Source organism: Vigna unguiculata, chromosome 3 (genome assembly GCF_037176805.1).
Source record: "Vigna unguiculata cultivar grain cowpea cultivar isolate G323 ecotype 2 chromosome 3, ASM3717680v1, whole genome shotgun sequence".
In the NCBI taxonomy this organism is placed as follows: domain Eukaryota; kingdom Viridiplantae; phylum Streptophyta; class Magnoliopsida; order Fabales; family Fabaceae; genus Vigna; species Vigna unguiculata.
This window is the reverse complement of record NC_140794.1, coordinates 4,810,040-4,831,128: the sequence shown is the minus strand read 5'-3', so window position 1 is coordinate 4,831,128 and position 21,089 is coordinate 4,810,040. Positions and strand designations below refer to the sequence as shown.

Sequence of the window (21,089 nt, the reverse complement as noted above, 5' to 3'; positions counted from 1 at the left end):
AACTACAAAAGAAAACGTTTTAAAATTTGGACTTTATGTATTGCTATTTTTGCTATGGATTCATAGTTGAATCCATGAGACAAAATGAATAACCCAAATTTACAATTCAACCTTATCCTTATCATGTATACTTTCTCTCCATTTTTTTTTTCTCAGTGACTTCCTCTTTTGCTTACACTCTTGCTTTTAGGGATGAACTTACTAAATCCATTTCGGATTTTCTCATTGGTAACTGATGAGTTTAATGAAATGGGTGACTCAGAATCTCTTTTGGGTATGCTCAAATCATTACGAGGTAGTTTCAACTGATCACCATTTTGGGGACTTTTTGTGACTTCAAAGGTTGACTCCACAGGGTTGTCAGAATCAAGTAGAAAGTCTTCCAAAGTTGCAAGGCTTTTCAACTGCTGTCCAAGTGATGCAATGGTCTTCTGACACTCAGCAAATCTACCAGCAGCCAAAGCAAGTTCCTTTTCCTGCACACACCATGCCAAGTTCTTCAAATCAAAACACATGATGCAAGATTTTCTTAATCATGTTTAGGGATATTTCACTTTGATGAATTCCATCATCAAAAAATTAACGCCAGAATATTAGCTTGCAAGTTTCAACAAACACATTAAAGAAGGCTTAAAAAATCAAGTTCCCTGATAAGTTTTAGCATACTGACCTGTTTTAACTTCAAATTGTGATTAACGACTTCCCTCTGCTTTATCTCGGTGTCTTGCTGAACGTGAGCTTCTTGTTTCATTTTCAAAAGCTCCTCCTCCAATTTTCCACGTTTGATTGAATTCTCAGCAGACAAAGCTCGTTCCTTCTGAATCTCTGCCTCCAAAGAACAGATTTTTGAAATCAGTTTTTCGACTTCAGTTTGAGTAAGTTTGAGGGTAGACTCCACTATCTCCTTCTTTGCTTTTGTTTCTTTCAGTTCTTCGCATGCTTCTTGGTTTGATCTTTTTGCAAGAGCTAACTGAGTTTGAAACTCTGCTACCTTCAACTCTGCTTCCCTAATCTGACTCTCTGATGTCTCAAGCTGCGTATGGTACTTGGTCAAAACCATCTCTACCTCAACTTTCCCTGCTTCCATTTTCTCCAGCTTCTTCTCCAATTCAGAATTCTTCTGAATCATAGCTTCCATTTCACATTCCATTTTCACCAGCTTCTTCTCCAATTCAACATTCTTTTGAATCAAAGCTTCCACTTCAGCTTCCATAGTAGCCTGATCAACATTAGATTGATCTGATGCAACTCCTTCCCTAACATTCTCTGGAAATGCAGCAAGCCTTTCCATCTCAAGGAAATCATCCATGAGATTGATCTCAGTTGAAGGGACCATGTGATTTTTTCCATTAGTCTTTTCCTTCTTAAGTTGATCAATTTCCATAACTAAAGAAGACGAGCACGAATCAAAACGACTTGGCTCATATTCATTCATCTCCCATCCACCTAACTTTCGCAAATCAGTTTGAACTGCTAGTAACCTCTCTCCACTATCCGACATGCTATCTGTGAAAGACTCAACACAAACTGAAGATGCAGTCACGGACCTGTGATCATTGACAGAAAATGTTTTACGAGTCATTGCTTTCAGTCTACGGCACTCAGTCTCAAGCTTCGCAACCTTCTTCACACTCTCCAAATGTTGCTTGCTAGCCGTCTCAGCTGCTTGAGAACTCAAATTCCTCTCAACTATCCTCAGTTCTAGTTCCTCCAGTCGAGATTGCAGCTCATGTTTAAGACTTGAATTCTCTTTCTGCACAGCCTCTAGCCTCTGCTGAAGATCAAAACGAATTGATGCAGCAGAATCTGCTTTAGCTGATTGAAGTTGAGCTTCAAGATCAGCAACTTTTCCCTCAAGTTCAGATTTCTTGAATTCCCACTCACGACAACTATTCACGACAGCTTCAACAATCTTTTGCTCTTGCACTTCTCTAGCTTGTCGAAGCTGCCTCAGACACTCTTTGAGTGCACCATCAAGATGACCAACTCTGTCTTCCAGAATTGAGTTCTTCTGCCTCGTAGCATCAAGCTGTTGTTTTAAAGATGACACTTCATTTTCAGCCTTCTCCCAGCCTTAAAAGATGAGAAGCCAATCAAAACCTTTTATTCAATAAACATAGATTTTCTGGCCGGTAAAAAACAAACTTTTCAAATAATTTGGATTCCCATTAAGGTTGTGTTAGTCATAACGACCACCAGACTGTTCTAATTTATTGGTGCACAAGAACGACATTGATGAATAAAATCTTTCAGAGAGAAAACTTCATCAAGAATTTTTCTTTTTAATCACCTTAAAGTATCTTTGTGGTCGAACGCCCAACCCATTTCTTTGTGATAATAAATATCTGAGGTAGCACTATTTCCATTGAACATGCATGGTAAGGGCCAAACAATAAATACCTGATACAGCTTCTTCTGCAACTTTGGCATGCTGTTTTACCAAGTCTTCTTTGGCACTAATATTCAGCAGAGCAGCAGCTAATTTGTCTGTAAGAATCTTTACATCCGTAACCTCTTCTTTACTCATTTTTGGGGTACTAATGTCGTCATTTGATGCAGACTTAGACGTGACTTCAGGTGATAAAGCAGCTTGTGTTGTATATACCTATTCAACATAGGAAGAAGAATCAGATTCCTCATACCAATTTTCCAACTTCACAATAATCCGAAGAAGCAGAGTTCTCACACTTGAAAAGGGAATAATTAAACACAAAGTCCATCATGATTATAAAAGGAATGAGTCCATTTAAAACCTGAGATCAAACAAGCAATAACCATTCTTTTCATCTTGACTACACATTACAAGCTATCTCACAGTATGAACAGCTGGTGTTATCAGTTCAGATTCTTGCATAATTGACTCCACCAAACCTTTGCAATAAATCATGATTTCTTTTCGAAATGGTACGCTGTTTTTTATTAATCAAGCCTTGATCTCCTTTAACAAGGAGTATGATTTTAACTTAAGAAATGGTCACAACCCAGATAATTTGTTTCACCGCCAAACAACAATCAAAGCTGGTCAAGATTGAAGTGTCAAAGATATAAAGAAATAGGAGGTTTTAAAAAATGATCCGTGACTGCAATTGCAGCCATATCAGTCACATTTCTCTGATATTTCAAGGATCATGACGAAATTAGAATATGAAGCATCTTGAATAGGATGAAACCGTGTGAGAAAAAGTTACCCGAAAAAGCACATAACCAATCATCTCAGAAATCAAAAGTTTAAACACACGAATACCAGTTCCGTTCCAATGCCCACCTGATCATCAGAGAACCTTTCTGAAAGAGATGAGATTGAACCAGAACTCTCCGTTTCACCGGGACTTTTCTCCGATGACTTCCTGCGCCAAAGCCAACTCCTCCGGTCCATCTACGATTGTATAAGCAGAAAGCAGCAACTAGCACCGCCTCCGTTATTCTCTCAAAAACAATGACCCACCTACAACACCATTACACAACACAACGCAAAAAAACTCAAAACTTGATCAGGGAAACAAGACTCAATTGGTATATGACAATGACACCAATGAGGAAGCTATCAAAATCTGCATTCTGCAAGCGAAATCCCCAGCACAAGGGAAACAAAAATAGGAGAGTGAAACCAGAATCGAGTATGAAACAGAACAGAAGAGAAGTGGTTAGTTATGAGCTTTGCTTAGAATTCACTTCCCACCCAAACCCATCTACCTCCATTCCCAACTTTTATTGAAAAACTTTCCATAAAAGCTTAGCGCTTTGAATGGAGGCTTGAAAGGGATCACTCCGAAACGTCAAAAGTAAAATAAACAAAAAAAAAAAAAAACGATTTTTGTTTTTCTTTTCGTTTAATTTCATCTCGTTTTCATGGATATTGCTCTCAACTGGAAATAGTAACAACTCCTCTGACAGTCACCTACCAAGGACTACTCAAATTGACGCCATTGAATCCAACATTGAGAATAAAAAAATCTGCAAAATAAGAAGCGGTGATTGACCCACTTGAATTATCTCTCACGATATTGCTCCACAAGAAGTACGATAAGCACCCAATTGACAGGGACATGAATGGGATATAGTACCTTCCACTACTTCCAGTGTGTGGAAAGACAGGCTATGGAGATCGGAGAGGAATGTCAGAGGAATTTTTCATGGCTCAAGGAACATCATGCGAAGATTCAGATATATTATCCAACACGTTTCTTTGTCACACATAAAAACCAAAACTTTAAAAAAAAAAAAGAAATAATGAAAGAGAGAGAGAGAGAGAGAGGGGTGGGGAAGACCATGTGAAGAGAGAGAGAGAGAGTAGAAGAAAAATGAAGAAAATTGTTATGCAATGCAATCCTAGTTTTTTTAATTTTAATCTTTTTTGTTGTGTTGTGTTGTTTACTTTGTCCAAGATTTGGTGGTAATTATTAGATGTGATGAAGTTGTGCGTGTTTTATGTGTTTTTCAAACGAGGGGCGCGTTATTCCCGCTCATTGGTCCTTCATTCTCTCTACAAAATCTGATTCGATTTTTGTTACTGTTTATGTTTTTGTCCTCTGTTTCATCCATACTATGTTACTCACTGTACTTTCCACGCAAACATCACTGTGTTTCCTTCTTCTTCTTCTTGACAGCTACATTTTTTAACTTCTTTTATTTCACGATTAAAATAGATTTTATTACGTTTTTCAAAAAAATCATTTTGATTGTTATGTCATGTGTGTGTTTTTTTTTTTTAAATATAGTATATTGTAAATTTCTGTATATTAAAAAAAGTCAAATTACGAATGACTCCACAGGCCTAACTTGTTTGACTTTGGGGATGTATTGTCCAATCATGTGTTGGAATTTGACGAATATTGTTATTTAAATGTATTGTTCGTATTTCTTCCAATGCTTCTGCTACGTTAATACGATATTCCACCGTCCAATTTATTAAACAATAAATGGACATATTATTGAAAATAACTGCATTGTTTTTATATCAATGATGCATTAAATTAAAATGATTATTATGTTGTTGATATGTTACTAGACACGTAGTTCTCGATAATACTTCTTAATCGTCAACATATTTGTATCAAATTTGGTAAAACTCTCCAAGATTGTTCTCCTTAATTTAAGCTAATAGTTGAATTAAATTTTCTCACTTTTCACAACCAGAGTTGTTATTTATAGTATACATACGCTTTACCATGTTTCGCATTAAACAGTGCAAATTGCTATTTTTGTAGTTATTTAATTTACCCAAACATATTTAATTCAAGATTAAATATGTTTTTCTCTTTCGGTGAAATTTGAAATTAATCATTTTTAAAAAAAATTATCAATTTAGTCATTCATCTTTAAAAATATGTGAATTTAGTCTTTTTAACCAAATTGTGTTAAGTTTATCTGACATTTTAAGCATATTTCATGATAGTATTTGAATTATTAACATTATTTAAGACATTTTCACTTCAATGTTAATTCAAAATCCATCATAAAACACGTTTAAAATGTCAAATAAACTTAACAAAATTTTGTAAGGTTTAAATTCACGCATTTATAAAGATAAATGACTAAATTAGTATAAAGTTTTGAAAAGAAACTAATTCCAAAATTCATTGAAACTTGAAGGACAAAAACATACATGACCCTTTAATTTATTTGAGCCAATTATATTAACTTTTTTCAACCGCGTTTAACTTGTGTACTGTTTATTTACGATAAGAACTTTTACAATTATGTTTTTCACTTAATCAAGGCAAAAGTTTCCTCAATAAAGAATGCATTAGCAACAGTTTTAGCTGTCTGTAATTGACAACAACACTTGTCAATGACAAATTTGTTAGCATCATTATACTAACAAAGTAATTTGGTTATAAATTTTTGAAGTTTTTTTAGAAAAGGAACAATTGTAATGTTCAAAATCATTTAAAAGTTTTTTTTATGATATACAATAGTAAATTTTATACATAAGAGATCACTGACGCATAAAAAAAATCGTGAATCACAAAAATTGAGTATAAATTATAGAATATAAAATCGTAAAATTTATTTAGACTTTTTTTTCTTGCGAGATTTCAAGAAAAAAAAGGTAATTAATTATCATGAGAAATTGAAAAAAACAAACAAACAGCCACATGAGATTTAGATTTGTTTAATCGTTAAGCTGTCTAGCTAATCATATTCTCGTTTTTTTATACAATTGTTGATAAAGTTCCAAAAGGAAAACAGTAGCAATACCAACAAGATGGTCTAAGGGGTTATGAATGAGCTTACACTTGATGAGTTTCCAAGTAGCAAATTGGGTAGTAATGAAAGGTATGTATAAACTTAATTGTATTTTAGGTTATGCGTCAAATGATCACATTTTTACTTCTAGTTTCTTTAAGTTATTTTATAAATGCTATTAAAAAGGGTTTCAACTATCTTACAAATTCTTTATTTAGGTCTTTATCTTTTAGTAAACCTAATTGTGGCTCAATCATCCAATAACCTTCATTATAGGTGTAAACTGAGATTACAACCTTAACCAAGATATTTAGTTGACTTGTCAATATTAATTTTTGATTATTGATAATGTACTTGATTAAGTGAATGTGTTTAAACGTAACTATGTTAACATGTTTAGAACTGATAACTCATTATTCTCGATCTATCAGTATTTGGTCTTGACATATCACATATGAAGCTTGCAATGTATTAGAATATAATAAGAATGTGAAAATGATCAACTTTTTGCTTTTCAATCAAAACTAAGAAAGTTCACACACATTACAAAAATGCTAAACTTTAAGTGTTATTTCAATTTTTTTTCTCACCAAATTGGTTTATTTACAAATACCCTGATTATTTGTCTTTCTAAGAATAGTTGTGAGATAATTATAGAGAATTTGAAGTCAATTGCATGAAAGCAATGATTTTTTTGGAAAAGTTCAAAATGTCACATTCAACACATTGAAGGTTTATGTTTGGTTTCAATGTGAAAAATGAAAATGATTTAAAGTAGTTTTAATTTGAACACAAATCATGTTTCATGTTTTAATTATTTTGAGTGAAACCCAATGTGAACGTAACATTCTTTTATAAACCTCAAAAGGAAATATTTGCTTTCATTAGGCACTTTAAATTTGCATAACAAGTACTTAGGAGAAACTCATTATGAAGTGAAATATCTTCTCATACATGCCTTTTGTTATTTTTTGGAATAAAATATAATTTCTCCTCAAAAAATCTCATTTCAAAATGAACCTAAATTTAACAAATGCACCTATTTAAAATAATTGTTTCATCAGTGATGATGGAGAAAATATGTATTGCAAATCTTCTTTTTAATATTACGATCCACATGATCAATATGACATATTGAGACATCATTTTATTCTCTATAACAAATACAAGATCATTACTTTTAGTTAAAAATTATGCATTAATTTCATCAAAATTTTCAACCCTTTATCTTAAATTCACCTTCTAAATATTTTATTCATGTATTGATGAATTTTTTGAAAGAGGATCAAAAGAAAAAAAATATATCAATGATATATGAGTCTAATCTATTAACACAGTTTTTAATTAAAATCCTCTTAGACTCACATTTAAATTTTCAAAAATATCCTTCGAGTTAACACGAGTACTTCATACTTGTATTATCGTTCACATAAGATGACACATTTGTCGAAACCATTAATCAACAAGTCTTTTGATATAAAAATCATATTATACTCATCTAAATCAGTTACCAAAATGAATTAAATTTATAATTCTGATGGATCTCAAAGAAAGATCATCGAAGAGAAAATACAACAATGATAAAATATGATATATAAGAAATCGACACCATATTCAACCAAAAATATTAAAACGATAGATATTTATACTCAAATTTTTTATTTTAATCCTAAACTTACCCTTACCCTTGAATTCTCACTATTTATTATGTATATTGAAAGTTTGTGAATCAATGAAAACACATGGTTTTGAATTATTTTATTGAACACTAAGAAAATTGTGACGGTGTGATCCAGTGAATCTCGATTTCTAAAAGCCAACACCAATTTACAGTGTTAGTGTATGCCAAAACATGATCTCAATGTCAGCATATGGAGGTTTGCAGATGCATGCATGGGTTGTTGCCGTTTGTCCGACTCTAATTTCTTTATCCTTTTCCTCGTTTTCTACCTTAAATTTGACCAAAACTTTTATTCTGTGTCGTGTCTATGCATAAGCTGAATCTCCATTATTCGCATAATGCATAACCATGTTCAAAGCATTCATAAAAAATCAACTATCAAAGGATACAAGTTAATTTATAGGCACTGTTATCGAAAAAGGTTGAAGTGATAGAAATTCTTGTTTCGAGTTCATGCTTTGTCCCAAAATTGATCTCAAATGTATTTTTAAACTTTTTTTATTGTTTAAGTGATTGAATGGTGCACCTGTTTCAGTGTTTTATAAAAAGGAATTTGGTACCAACTTTTTATTGTTTAAATATAGAGAGGAATAGTAAAACAAAAGGAAAGAAACAAAATTATATATGACAAGAAAAAAGGTAGAAATAAAAAAAAGGTTTTAAGGAGAATTTTACATGAGAGAAATTACTAGAAGTTAGAGAATAAATAAAAGAAAGGCTTAAATACCTTTTTGGTCTTCATTTTCGTAGTGTTTGTTGCGGATGGTTCTCATTTTCACACAATGTTTAAAATGGTCCTCATTTTTACCGAATGTTTAGAATGGTCCTCATTTTCGCAATTCGTGTTTTATTTGGTCGTTTTCTGTAACGCCGTTTAAATCATTAACGGAACATTGTACAGGCAGCATGATTTGTAATAGGGTGTGTTACGTGTACTGTATAGGTGACTAATTTATGTTAATCTTTCAATTTAGGGGAAATTTTGCAATTAGGGAAATTTCTTTATCTTCGTCTTTCTTGAGTTCAAATTTACAGAGAAAGCAGTTAATTGTTAGGAATCCAATTATGAGTCTAAGTCCCACATTGACCAGAAATGAGAAAGTAGAGCACTATATAAGAATCAAGACCCATAAACCCATTACCTTAAGATTTTGGGTTGAGAGTGATGTCAGTGTCTTATGTGGTTAGAAAATATGTTGTGATATTTTAAAATTACAAGGGTGGAGATTTTAAATATTAGAAAATATTATAATTATATAAAAATTATATCAAACACTCTACGACAATTCATTGTGTGAATCCGCTTATCGCGTAAAAGGGAATATTGTTTTTTTTTTCTTTTGTGATCTTAATGTGTTTTTTTGTCGATATAATTATAACTATTTATTAATTTATTTATATGGATATAAATGGGTTTTGTCGTGTTGTATTGAGAATCAAATTTAAAATTTATATTTTCTTAAGAGTTTTTAGTGCTATCTATTTAATATGTTTTCAAAATATATTAATTTTAATACTTCAAAATACATTATTTTTTATTATATTAACATTAGTATATTTTAAAAATTATAGTAACTAAAAAATAATTAAAAATATTCTAAACAAAGAACCACCTAGAACTTTTGCATCATTTAACATTTTACCACCATTTCTGAATTCACATCAGAATTCATTGAATGTCTCAAATAATATAAATATCACGTTGAAATAAAAAAAATCATATTTAGAAAATTATTAAAAAAAAACCTCAATCCTACACCAAAGTCAAACAAAAACTAAAATATTGTGCTTACTTTACACACAAGACACATTTATTTATACTCTGAAAAGAAAGAGCTTTCATCTAAATAGCATAATCATCACTTGAGAAAGGAAATGAGACACAATTATTAAAAACACATACTTAATGATACATTCAAGAACACAATTATTCTCCGTAAATTCACACTGTCAAGTAAAAACAATGTTAGGTACTTTTTAACGTTCTATCTATGAAAACTTAACGAGAAAGAAGTTATGGTAGAAAAGTAAATGCACCTACTCAAGGACATAAACATGGAAGGTAGTTAGTTACACAAATAAAAATCTCACCAGACTTTCCAACAAATCAATATTTTATTTTTAAATTCATCATGGTTAAGTTTTTTTTTTTTTTGTTAGTTTCTGATGAATTTAACTTTGGATATACCTAATACATTTCAATATTTTTCTTGAAATATAGCCTTGAATTTGAGTTTTTAATGTCTTTTAAATTAATAACTAACTTAATCCACTTACTTCAAATTTTATATAATTTAATTCAAATTAAATGTGATAAAGGTGATTAAAAGTTATAATCTTGTAAAATATTATCGTGTAGAATGCTAAGATCTTGATTAGGGTTAATAGTTAATACATGAAGAAAAAAAAAGTGCTTTCCAAGAAAAGACCTTCTTTTCCTTAAAAAATAAAACTAGAGACAAGTGGACACATACAAACCACAACTCCCGATCAAAATTTGTTCTATTTTTACAGTAAAAACAAAATCCAAATCATGTCCTTTTATTCACTTCTTGGTTCTTTTTTTTTTAAAAAAAAAGCATTTTTGAGCGAAGGAAGAGGAGAAGAAAGGTTGCAGAAACAGAGACGGAAACAGGGGCGGTGGTGACAGAGGGAGAAGGAGAAGAAGAAGAACCCAAACGTCACCTCTGTCTCCGAAAATGAGTGGCCACATAACGAGAAGAAACGGTGGCCCTCATAAACGCGCTCCCTCATTGTCCAAGAAGATCGAAAACGGAAACCTTAGCGAACCTCCCAGCAAACCTTCTTCTCCGCCACCACAAGAGTAACTTGTTCTTCTTCTTCTTATTCTCTTCTTTATTCTTTGATTTAATCTTTTCATCCTCTGCTATTCGAATTGGTTTATGATTTTCTCTTTTCAACGATGAACCGATCCGTATCAATCCAGCTAAGCCGTTTTATTTATTTTAGAGTTAATAGATTTAGGTTTTGGTCCTACGATTGTTTGTTTGTTTAAAGTATGATTTCCCCTGACAAGATGCGGTTACTTGAAAAGAAACGAAAGCTTTTTAAGGGGTGTGTAGGTGGGTTGTCGTTGAATTGAATGAGTGTTTTGGTTTAAATGTGGTTTTTGATTGAATTGAATTGTGTAGGTTTGATGGGGGAGAAAGGACAGTTAGAAAGCTCCGGCTATCGAAAGCCCTCACTATATCTGAAGGAACCACGGTTTTTGAAGCGTGCCGGAGAATGGCGGCTCGGCGTGTGGATGCTGTTTTGCTGACTGATTCTAATGCTTTGCTATCTGGAATCATGACTGACAAGGTTTCTGTTTCTGCTTTTTGTTGTTTTTTTGTTGGAGTGTGTGCGTGTGTGTGATTGTGAAGTCTCACAAGTTTGTGTCTTGTGCAGGACATTGCTACGAGAGTTATAGCTGAGGGTTTACGGCCTGAGCAGACTATGGTTTCAAAAGTAATGACTAGGAGTCCGATTTTTGTGACATCTGATTCACTAGCCTTGGAAGCTCTTCAGAAGATGGTCCAAGGTTTGTGTCATCTACTGTTAATGTCAGTGTTACTATTGAATTTTTGGTATTCCTGAACTTGGTTGTTTGGGCTCATTCCTCAAGAAAATGGATGATACAATGACAATTGTTCTTCTGCTGATCCCGGTTACTTTAAATACATTTTGTGGAACACTTTTTCTGCGGCGGTTTGGTATGTCTGAAGAAGTCTGGTTACGTTGGAGCTAGGATGCATTGCTTTATTCAACCAGGATACGAGCTAATCAACTTGCAATAATAGATCAGTTGTTTTGAATTTATATTGCAATTGCTATGCAATTGAACAAGAATGGTACGTGATAAAAGGATTTGTGACTTGTGACAATGTTCGCAGAAAATTATAAGTAGATATAGTGATTTCATTCCTGCAATTGGGAGAAGTTGTCTTTTAATTTATATCAGGGATATAGGATATTCTCTTGGTATTATTAGTTAGCCAGCTGAGCTGTCATGAAGTTGGTTGGTAAGTTTGTTACATGATCGGTTGCACCAGAATCCAGATACCACTGGTACCTAGTAGCCACTATGAAGATGACTGTCCGTAACAGATGCATAATTGGCAGTGTAGGCTGAGTTTACTGCCTGTAAAAGTTTCCTATTGACTTGAGAAGAATCTGGAGACAGGCAGAGAAATGACCTGGGCCACTGTAAGGAGTATGAACCAGACCAGTTCCCAGTCAACAACTACGAAAGTCCCAACTCCTGACCATGTCAGTGGTGTATTCCTACCACCATTTCCCGAGGGTGCTGGCAATTGGTTAGGCCATGTCCAGGTAGGTGGATGAAGATTTGCATTCCTGTGACAACAGATATTGGTGTCAGAACCGATCTTACATTGAACTGAGGAATGGTCCCAGGAGTGACCTTTGTGGCTGTGTGAGCAACCATTACAGCCATTGTGGCTTCTGCATGAAGCACAAGAGAATTGTGGATGATTGACTGGTTTTCTTATGCTTGATCTTGTGTGTACTTACTGATCTTAATTGGGGCTTGGAAGTGACTTGTGCAAGATTAGATGAGAGAGGCTCAACAAGAGGGTCTTTCTTGAGTTTCTCTAGAATATCACATGGTTCTGCATGATATTGAATGATTGCAGCAAGAGCACTATACTCTTCTTGTAGACCCTGAAAAACGGCTTCAAGAGGTCACAGCCTGGCACTGTCATCAATAAAAAGAAGCACTGAAGCACATCAAGCTTGGATGTGAGCTAAATACTTATACATACTCCACCATTGTACAAGATCTCCCTTGGTGATAGATTTCAGTGCAGAATGAAGTTTGCTGGATCTAGCATTCATTTGTGAGTTGAAGAATTTATGAATTTTATTTGTACCTGTCATGAATGAACACAGTGAACTACTCCTGAAATCAGATAGAGTCGATAGTAGCCAGGTGAAGAGCAATGAATCTTGCAGTTCCCACCATGAATACACTAGGTTGACAACAGCAATATCCCTCTTTTTGTTTGGTAAGATAGTATGGAGGAATTGTAGGATTTACAAGGAATCGATGAAGCTTGTAACCTTGTATAATTCCCTTAATTCGTTGATCCTAGGAACATTTTTGTGTATATTAAGCTTGAGGCTGATCTGGTGTGTGAAAGTAGTAGAAGAACATGTTTCAGGATTACAAATTGTTCCATGTGGGGAACCATGGCTGGATTAAGAGTTAGAAGCATGTGATTCCATGTTAGAAAGTGAGCAGAAAGAGAAAACACGAGAAGAGAAGGATTGAGGCACATGCTGAAAATGATTAACTTATTCATTGCTAACTGAATAGTGGAGAGTATACATTTATAGGCTACTGACTGCTAATTCAGTGGTGATTTACAGCCAGTCACAATGGACAGATCAGTTACAATGTAACTGACAGACTTACTAATAATTTCAAGAAAATACACATACATCTCTAATGATTTAGATGGTCAAGAAGGGATGCACTTCTTTAGTGCGTTTATCTCCATACCGGACATATCCTGGAAAAGATACTCTTTTCTGTGGGTTCATGTCTGCTGTTCTGTGTACCCTGTATCACTTCATTAGTCCTTACAAAGTTCGGTCACCAAATTAGTCCCCCAAAGATTCTTTTCATCACTACTTTAGTCCATTATAAGGACAAATATAGTGACATGTTAGATTTTGTAGGGACTAATAAATATATTGAAAAATTAAATATGAAGGACTAATTTGGTGACAAAATATTTGGAGGACTAATATGGGCATTTTAAATCGCTGAGGGACTAATTTGGGGACTGGTTTAATTTTGGAGGATCACGTGGAGGGTTTTATCATGTTTTTTGTCACTTGTTGTAGGAACCACGTCTTCTCTTTCCTATAAACATGTCTAGTTCATTTCAAGTTTCTTTTCCTGGGAGAATAGCTTTATATAGTGAAATAAAAATATTGTAATAATTTGACATCCTATCACTTGGACCTTTGTTTTTAGAGACATATTTGAGAGATAGATCTTCTATTATTATTGTTGTTGAACCATTGATGACTTGAGCTCAATCCTATGATCTTAGGAATGTTCCTTTCTTCTTTTACCTTACATAAGACTGAAAATATGAGAAAAAGAGCTTAAGAAATTGATCATCTCTTAGCTGATCTTTGTTATTTATAAAAGAAAATTACATCAAGAATAAGTAGATAACTAACGCTAATAAGTAAACAACTCATAGGTACAACGTATAGCAGTTTTTCAATACAATTGCCAACTACCTATATTAAGTACCTATTCTAACAACTTTTCTCAAATAAAATGATAGTCAAATTCTATGTGTTTAATTTTCTCATGAAACATTGGATTGGGAGCAATGTGGAGAGCAACTTGGTTATACAATACATCTTCGTTTGTTGGATCTCATAATTTTAATTCTTGAAGAAATTGTTTTAGCCATTCAAGTTCGCGAGCAAGAGACGCTATTGTCCCATTTTCAGCTTCAACACTATATTAGGTAATCACATTTTGTTTCTTGCTTTTCCAAGAAATAATGTTTCCTTCGATGAGAACATTATACCCTGTAGTGGAGTGTCTATCCATAGGAGATCTTGCCTAATTAACATCACGATATGCAATCCCTTTATCTTAATACAACATACCTTGCCCTAGAGCCTTTTTGAAGCATCTTAAGATGTGAAAGATAGCATTCCAATGATCAATACAAGGATTTTTCATAAGTTGATTAAAACACCCTTTTTGAAGCATCTTAAGATGTGAAAGATAGCATTCCAATGATCAATACAAGGATTTTTCATAAGTTGATTAAAACACCCGTAAAAGACAGTCCAAGTCTAGTAATAGTGAGATAAAGAAGTTTCCAAACAAGTCTTCTATATTTATTTGGATTAGAGAGATGTTCACCTTGGTCTGTCATTAATTTTTTTTTTTGGATCCATAAAGCTCTCTATTGGTCTATAGTCAATCATGGTCATGCATGTTTTTTCAATGATATCTAAAGCTTATTTCCTTTGAGAAACTTCAATGCCTCCCTTTGGTTGAGCCACTTCAATGCCAAGATAGTATTTGAGACTTCCAAGATCTTTGGTCTAGGAGTGATTACATAAGTGTTCCTTTAGTTGCGAGATTCTAGTGTCATCATTTTCTATGATAACCATGTCATCAACATACACAATTACGTAAACACATTTTTCAGACGATGTATGACAATAAAAAACTGATTGATATATGAGTTTCATTCCAAAAGTTTGAACAATATGACTGAATTTTCCAAATCAAGCACGAGGAGATTGTTTGAGACCATAGAAAAATCGATGTAACTTACAAACTTAGGCAAACTCCTCTTGAGAAACGAAAGAGGTTGCTCCATGTAAATCTCCTCTTCTAGATCATGATGAAAGAAAGCATTTTTTTATATCTAATTGATGGAGAGACAAATGATGTATAGCTGCCATGCCAAAGAAGAGACACACAATGGTCATTTTGGCTATGGGAGAAAACATATCACCGTAATCAAGGCCATTGTTCGAGTATGTCCTTTGGTCATCAATCTAGCTTTGAGGTGACCAACTTCACCATTTGGCCCAACTTTAATGCCATAAACCCAACAACAACCAACAACCTTTTGTCCAACGGAAGAGGAACTTAGTCCCATATACCATTATGTCACCATCCAAGATGATCAATTGCCTCTTTAACATTTTTAGGAATGGAAATGGAAGATACAAAGGAGACAAAAGAATACTAGGAAGTGGACATATGATGATAGCTTAGAAAATAGTGAATAGGATGAGGATTGTCTATGGAGCGATTAACTTTTCAAATGACAATAGGCCAACTGGAATCTTCATTATCAGGAGACTTAGTCTGGGATGACGATAGTGAAGGACTTGATGAAGAGGATTGCGTTTCTCTTCTTATGTTGAATTGCGTGGTCTTCCTCCAAACCCAACAAATGTGTCTGATTTGCAACAAAACTTGTACATTTTTTTTTTCCTTTTTGCAATCAAGGCCCTATTAGTTTCTTCTTTGTTATGGAGCTCTTTTTTCCCATTGCTATTTATCTTTATCTGGTTGATACCTGATGATGACTTGGCCATATCTTTCTATCATCTGACTGTTTAAATTTTGTACTAATTGGTCAGTCTTTAAAATAATCCATTGAGATATGATTTATTCATTTTAACTGATAGGTAAATTCAGGCACCTCCCTGTTGTGGAAAATGGTGAGGTCATTGCCATACTGGATATCACCAGATGTCTTTATGATGCAATAGTCAGGATGGAGAAGGCTGCTGAGCAGAGCAGTGTCATTGCTGCCGCAGTTGAAGGGGTGGAGCGCCACCGGGGTAGCATTGCATATGGTGGGTTAACAATTCTTTACATCCACTTCCGTGCATATGTTTATACTGCATCTGCCATCCTTGAGTTTAGAAGTTTTATGTTCTTTTAATATGAAATCTATTATTTGGCATATTAGCTGAAATGGCTGTTTGTGCGAACAAATATTGTAGACTTTTATCTTTGTGGCTAAAATTAGAGACACAGGGTTAGATAGTTTGTAGAACAAGATATGAAGGGAATTACCACATGAGTGAAATAAGTGCTCTATGGTTGCTGCTATCTGTTCATTTTTTTTTTTCTTCTCTTGGATGATATTTTTTATTTTAACTCCTTGTATATATTAATTTTTATTGATCAAACCATTAAATATTTTGATATTAACTCAGGCAGATCAAACTTTAGATCAATCAGATATTTGTAGTTATGTAATCTTGTAGTCAGCATTTGCTTATATTTCTCAAAAGTATATCATAATTCAAAGGGAATTTATTTAATTAATTGTAAAATAGTTGTACAATTTTATTAGAATCTACAGATTTGATCTACTCGATGAGAGCTTTATTTTTAATGATTGGGTCTATAAAATGTAATATGTACTAAGAGTTGTTGAGGATAGTGGCTTTACAAAGATTTACTTTTCGAGGAACTCAATCTATCCTTATATTTATAAAGAAGTATGACATTTTAAGAAACTCACATAACTTGTATGTTTTAATCTTGACCTTTCATTATAATATTTAATGGTCAATAGTTATTCATTTCTCACTCTCACAAAAAGGGTTCTTCTGATATATCATATTGTAAATGTTATATATTTTACCTACTCTTTAACTGGATATTTTGTTTTTATTATATATGCCATTAGCAATTTTAGTTTCTATTCATAATTATGAGTACTATAGTTTGTCTTATCCTCTTGCTCTCTTATTCTTCTGTTTATTTATTCATCCTCCTTTATTTCTCAATTTCTTTCACGTCATAATCAAATAGTCATATTAAGAATAAAAGTGTTAATTTAGAAGGAGTTCGAAAAATGTGGTGTCTATCTCTGAGAAGACTTCTCTTTTATTTGTTCTGATCTGTGCAATGTGTTCTTAGTAATATTTGGATGTGATACTTTAGTGGCTGGCTTTTAAGGGTTTCATTGTTGGTATTAAGCTAAGTTGTAGATGTTTGGGAACCAAACTGATGAGTGATTACCATGTGTTTTTGAGTTATCTGTTGTTAGCTTCTCATAGTCCTAGCTTTATCCACATGTAAGTGTTTGAATTGGCCATATTGAATATTTCTGCTTCATTTTGTAATGATGCTAATTTTCTGCTTTAATTGCTACCATATTTATCAGCTAGTGCTTTGGTAGAGACATTGAGGGAGCGCATGTTCAAACCGTCCCTGTCAACTCTAATGAATGAAAATACAAAGTAATTTTCACATTATATTTTCTTGTTTTTGTATATATTGCTGCTAGATGATAGTGTAAATGGATAAAATTGTTTTACAAAGTTCTGTAGCTTTATGTTTCTAGGGTTGCTATAGTATCACCTGCTGATCCCGTCTATGTAGCTGCAAAGAAGATGCAGGAATTGCGCGTTAATTCAGCCGTTATTGTGTCTCTGTCAGGAACCAAGATTCAGGGGATACTCACGTAAGATCTTTTACGAACACTTTTTTCATAGAGAAGAACTCTAAATTGTAAAATATATTGTTATCTGGTAGGATCCTTGCATTTTATTACAGAAAATAGGAATAACGGATGATAAAAACACCTCATCCCTCTCCTCTTGCTGAGGCCTCAAAACGTAGTCAATTCTTGCTCATCTCACTATATACCTCCTTTATTCTTTTTCACTTTCGGGCATAACCTTCTAACAAGTAGCAATCCCCTTGCTTGATTTCTCTCTCGATCTTGCCACATGGACAGGAGGTAGCGTGGTTGCCCCATGCTGATTTTCCAACACCTCCTACTTCCCACCTTATCTGCCTCATTCCTCTGATACTAATAGGATCCTTCCTAATTTGCACCTTAATCATTGTAAGATGCTAAACGTTCTCTGTGTATCTCATGCAGTTCAAAGGACATACTAATGCGTGTTGTGGCTCAAAATATTTCTCCTCAGTTGACTCTAGTGGAAAAGGTTGCTATTTCATTTCATTATTTATTCACTTAAGTGGAAAAAGATGGTTATTTCGAAAGGAATATTCTTTTGTTTAGTTCCGACTTTTGCTAGATATTCAGAACTGAGTAGATTTTCTTCTTTCCCTTTCTCACTTAGGTAATGACTCCAAATCCAGATTGTGCATCGGTAGATACAACAATATTGGATGCACTGCATATGATGCATGATGGGAAATTCTTACATCTTCCTGTGATAGACAAAGGTGATCTTTACTTCTCTAATTTTTTAGGCAGGCAGTTCATTAATTCTTACCTTCTGCTGACTATTTATTCTTGTTTCTGCAGATGGACATGTTGTTGCTTGCATGGATGTTTTGCAGATAACACATGCTGCAATTTCCATGGTAAAATTCATGTTTCTGTTTGATTATTCTTCTGTGAGATGTTCATTCATATGCATTGGTGTGTGTATGCGTGTAGGTTATGTATTTATATTTTCCATCTGTTTGGGAGAATCCCATGTATCATATTTGATTATTATCTCCCTAACTAATCATAATGTTGTACCTAGGTAATCTTGTTTAGATTTAGTTCTGTTGTTCTGGTTAGACTTCCTAATCATAATACTTTTATATCTGGTGGCGTGTGCTCCTTTAGTAACGTTGAAAGTCTATCATATTCTGTAGTAAAATTCATGTATGTCTTTGCATTAACAGTTGATACTGTTATACAGATACCAATTTCTGATTACTAAAATGTACTTTGTTTGTAGGTTGAGAGTAGCTCTGGAGCTGTTAATGATATGGCAAATACAATTATGCAAAAGTTTTGGGACTCAGCTCTTAATCTAGAGCCACCAGAAGATTCCGATACTCATAGGTAGTCTGGTTTTGTAGATGTTTAAACAAAAGGTTTGTTTTTGTTCTGATCCATGAATTGACGACCTATTTCATGTTCTATTCCAGTGACATTTCTGGGGTTGATACAGCAAAATCTGGAACTCAATCTGTAGGCTATGTAAATTCATTTACCTTCAAATTAGAGGATCTCAGAGGACGCGTGCATCGGTTCAACTGTGGTGAGTTGACTGATTTGGTAAAATATTGAGCTTTTAATAGTCCCTTTTTTCCGTCTTTGATGTTAGACGCAAACATAGTGCACACTTTTATCTGAACCCGGGCCATGTAATCTTTATCATCTTGCCTACCTCTCTGATTCTTATGAGAATTTACAATGAATGTGTTGTTTTTTTCTTTAGGTACTGAACGTCTAGATGAGCTAGTTTCTACAGTCATGCAGAGAGTTGATGTTAATGATGGAGAACGCCCTACAATTTTGGTGTGTTTCATGCTCCTAAGTTTCCTCTGCCTTTTGTGAGAGTATGATATGTGTTCATTATCACGCTGACTTTTTCCTCCATTTTATAGTATGAGGACGATGAAGGCGATAAGATTGTTCTTGCAACTGATACTGATCTTGGTACGGCTGTCAGCTGTGCTAGGTCTGCAGGAGCGAAGGTGAAGATATCTGCTTCTTCTAGCTTTTTCATTGACATTTGAATTTGCTTCTAATACAAAGCCTCTTTGTATTTCAGGCTTTGAAGTTGCATTTGGATTTTGGCAGTTTAACCAAAGCAAGAAGTCCAAATCCTTGTACAGCTACTATACAGAAAAACAGTGTTATTTCTGTAAGCTCTGTTACTTTTGCAAGTGCACTTGCTATAGCAAGCGTTGGCATGTTAGTGTACTTAAAGCACTCCAAACATTGATGTATTGCCTGTTTGGGGGGACAAAAAAAGCAATAATCGCTCTGTATGAGTTGAAGAGCACTTATTGCCTTTTAAAGGCTCATTACAATTAAGGGAAATCTAAATCTTGGATACTGAAATAGGCCAATGACGTGAGTCTTTTTGTTTTCGGGATAGTCCCCCATGGTGAAACCAAGGTGATTAGTTAACATAGCCACTTGTATTTTTTGTCTCTGATGTAATCGCAATCATCAACTCCTCGTCCTTCGTGGTGGGAATATATACGTACGTATAGGTAATGTCTTGGCATAATTAATGTCAAAGACGTTTTCTTTTTTGCACCAATATAAAGAGCAGTTACAAATGAGTTATTTATCTTAATTTTATAGAATTATTATAGAACATATTTAAATCTTTGCATAAATTTATTTTAATGCTAAAGTTGATAAAATGAATGATTAATTTAATTTTACGACCTTAATAATTGACCCCATATTAATATTTAAAACATTTTTAATTCAAAGTATAATATTTGTGTAATGATTTCATGCGAATTCAGATAATACTTGGAACGAACTTCCGGTTTCATCATCATGAAATCTCTGCTAACACCTTCCCTGGTTCTACCATCAAGCTTCTGACATTTTGTTGCTAAGTTCTTGTTACTGCTTGTTATGCTCAACAGGGAATTTCGTTAATGCTACAATTAAAGGTTTTTTTATTTAGTTCACGAATAGTTTCTCAAAAATATGTATCGCATCATACTATTTTTTAAATATAATTAGTATAATTATGTACGCTCTTAGGGAAGGCAAAGCCAGCGTTTAACACAGTTTTACAATTATGTCATATAAACGTTTTAGACAGCACAGTAAATCGATCAAGAGCAGATTTAACCATTTTGTGATTCAAACCTTTCTGCCAGACGATAATTACAGACTTCATGCGTTATTTATTCCACCAGCTCAAAATGTATTATTTTGAAAGTAAATAG

General features: G+C 33.7%; 2 protein-coding genes across 4 annotated transcripts; one reads left to right on the top strand and one right to left on the bottom strand.

Moving 5' to 3' along the window:
• Positions 1 to 12: 12 nt before the first annotated feature.
• Positions 13 to 4,263, bottom strand: LOC114178470 (filament-like plant protein). 3 transcript variants are annotated; one of them, XM_028064393.2, is made up of 6 exons: positions 4,065 to 4,263; positions 3,903 to 3,954; positions 3,266 to 3,445; positions 2,401 to 2,605; positions 671 to 2,073; positions 13 to 476 (listed from the first exon to the last, which is right to left on the bottom strand). In XM_028064393.2, the coding sequence occupies exons 3-6, from the start codon at positions 3,374 to 3,376 to the stop codon at positions 153 to 155; spliced, it is 2,043 nt and encodes a 680-aa protein (XP_027920194.1). In that variant the 5' UTR covers positions 3,377 to 3,445; positions 3,903 to 3,954; positions 4,065 to 4,263; the 3' UTR covers positions 13 to 152. The 3 variants fall into 3 exon arrangements, with proteins under 3 accessions (XP_027920194.1, XP_027920195.1, XP_027920196.1); XM_028064394.2 differs by lacking the exon at positions 3,903 to 3,954 and having other exon boundaries at positions 3,985 to 4,263; XM_028064395.2 differs by lacking the exon at positions 3,903 to 3,954.
• A 6,167-nt stretch (positions 4,264 to 10,430) lies between these two features.
• Positions 10,431 to 20,462, top strand: LOC114177922 (CBS domain-containing protein CBSCBSPB3-like). Its single transcript, XM_028063525.2, has 14 exons — positions 10,431 to 10,694; positions 11,023 to 11,191; positions 11,279 to 11,411; positions 16,082 to 16,252; positions 17,578 to 17,653; positions 17,758 to 17,877; positions 18,301 to 18,367; positions 18,506 to 18,611; positions 18,694 to 18,752; positions 19,121 to 19,227; positions 19,314 to 19,426; positions 19,607 to 19,686; positions 19,776 to 19,865; positions 19,943 to 20,462. The coding sequence occupies exons 1-14, from the start codon at positions 10,570 to 10,572 to the stop codon at positions 20,114 to 20,116; spliced, it is 1,590 nt and encodes a 529-aa protein (XP_027919326.1). The 5' UTR covers positions 10,431 to 10,569; the 3' UTR covers positions 20,117 to 20,462.
• The last annotated feature ends 627 nt before the right edge of the window (positions 20,463 to 21,089 follow it).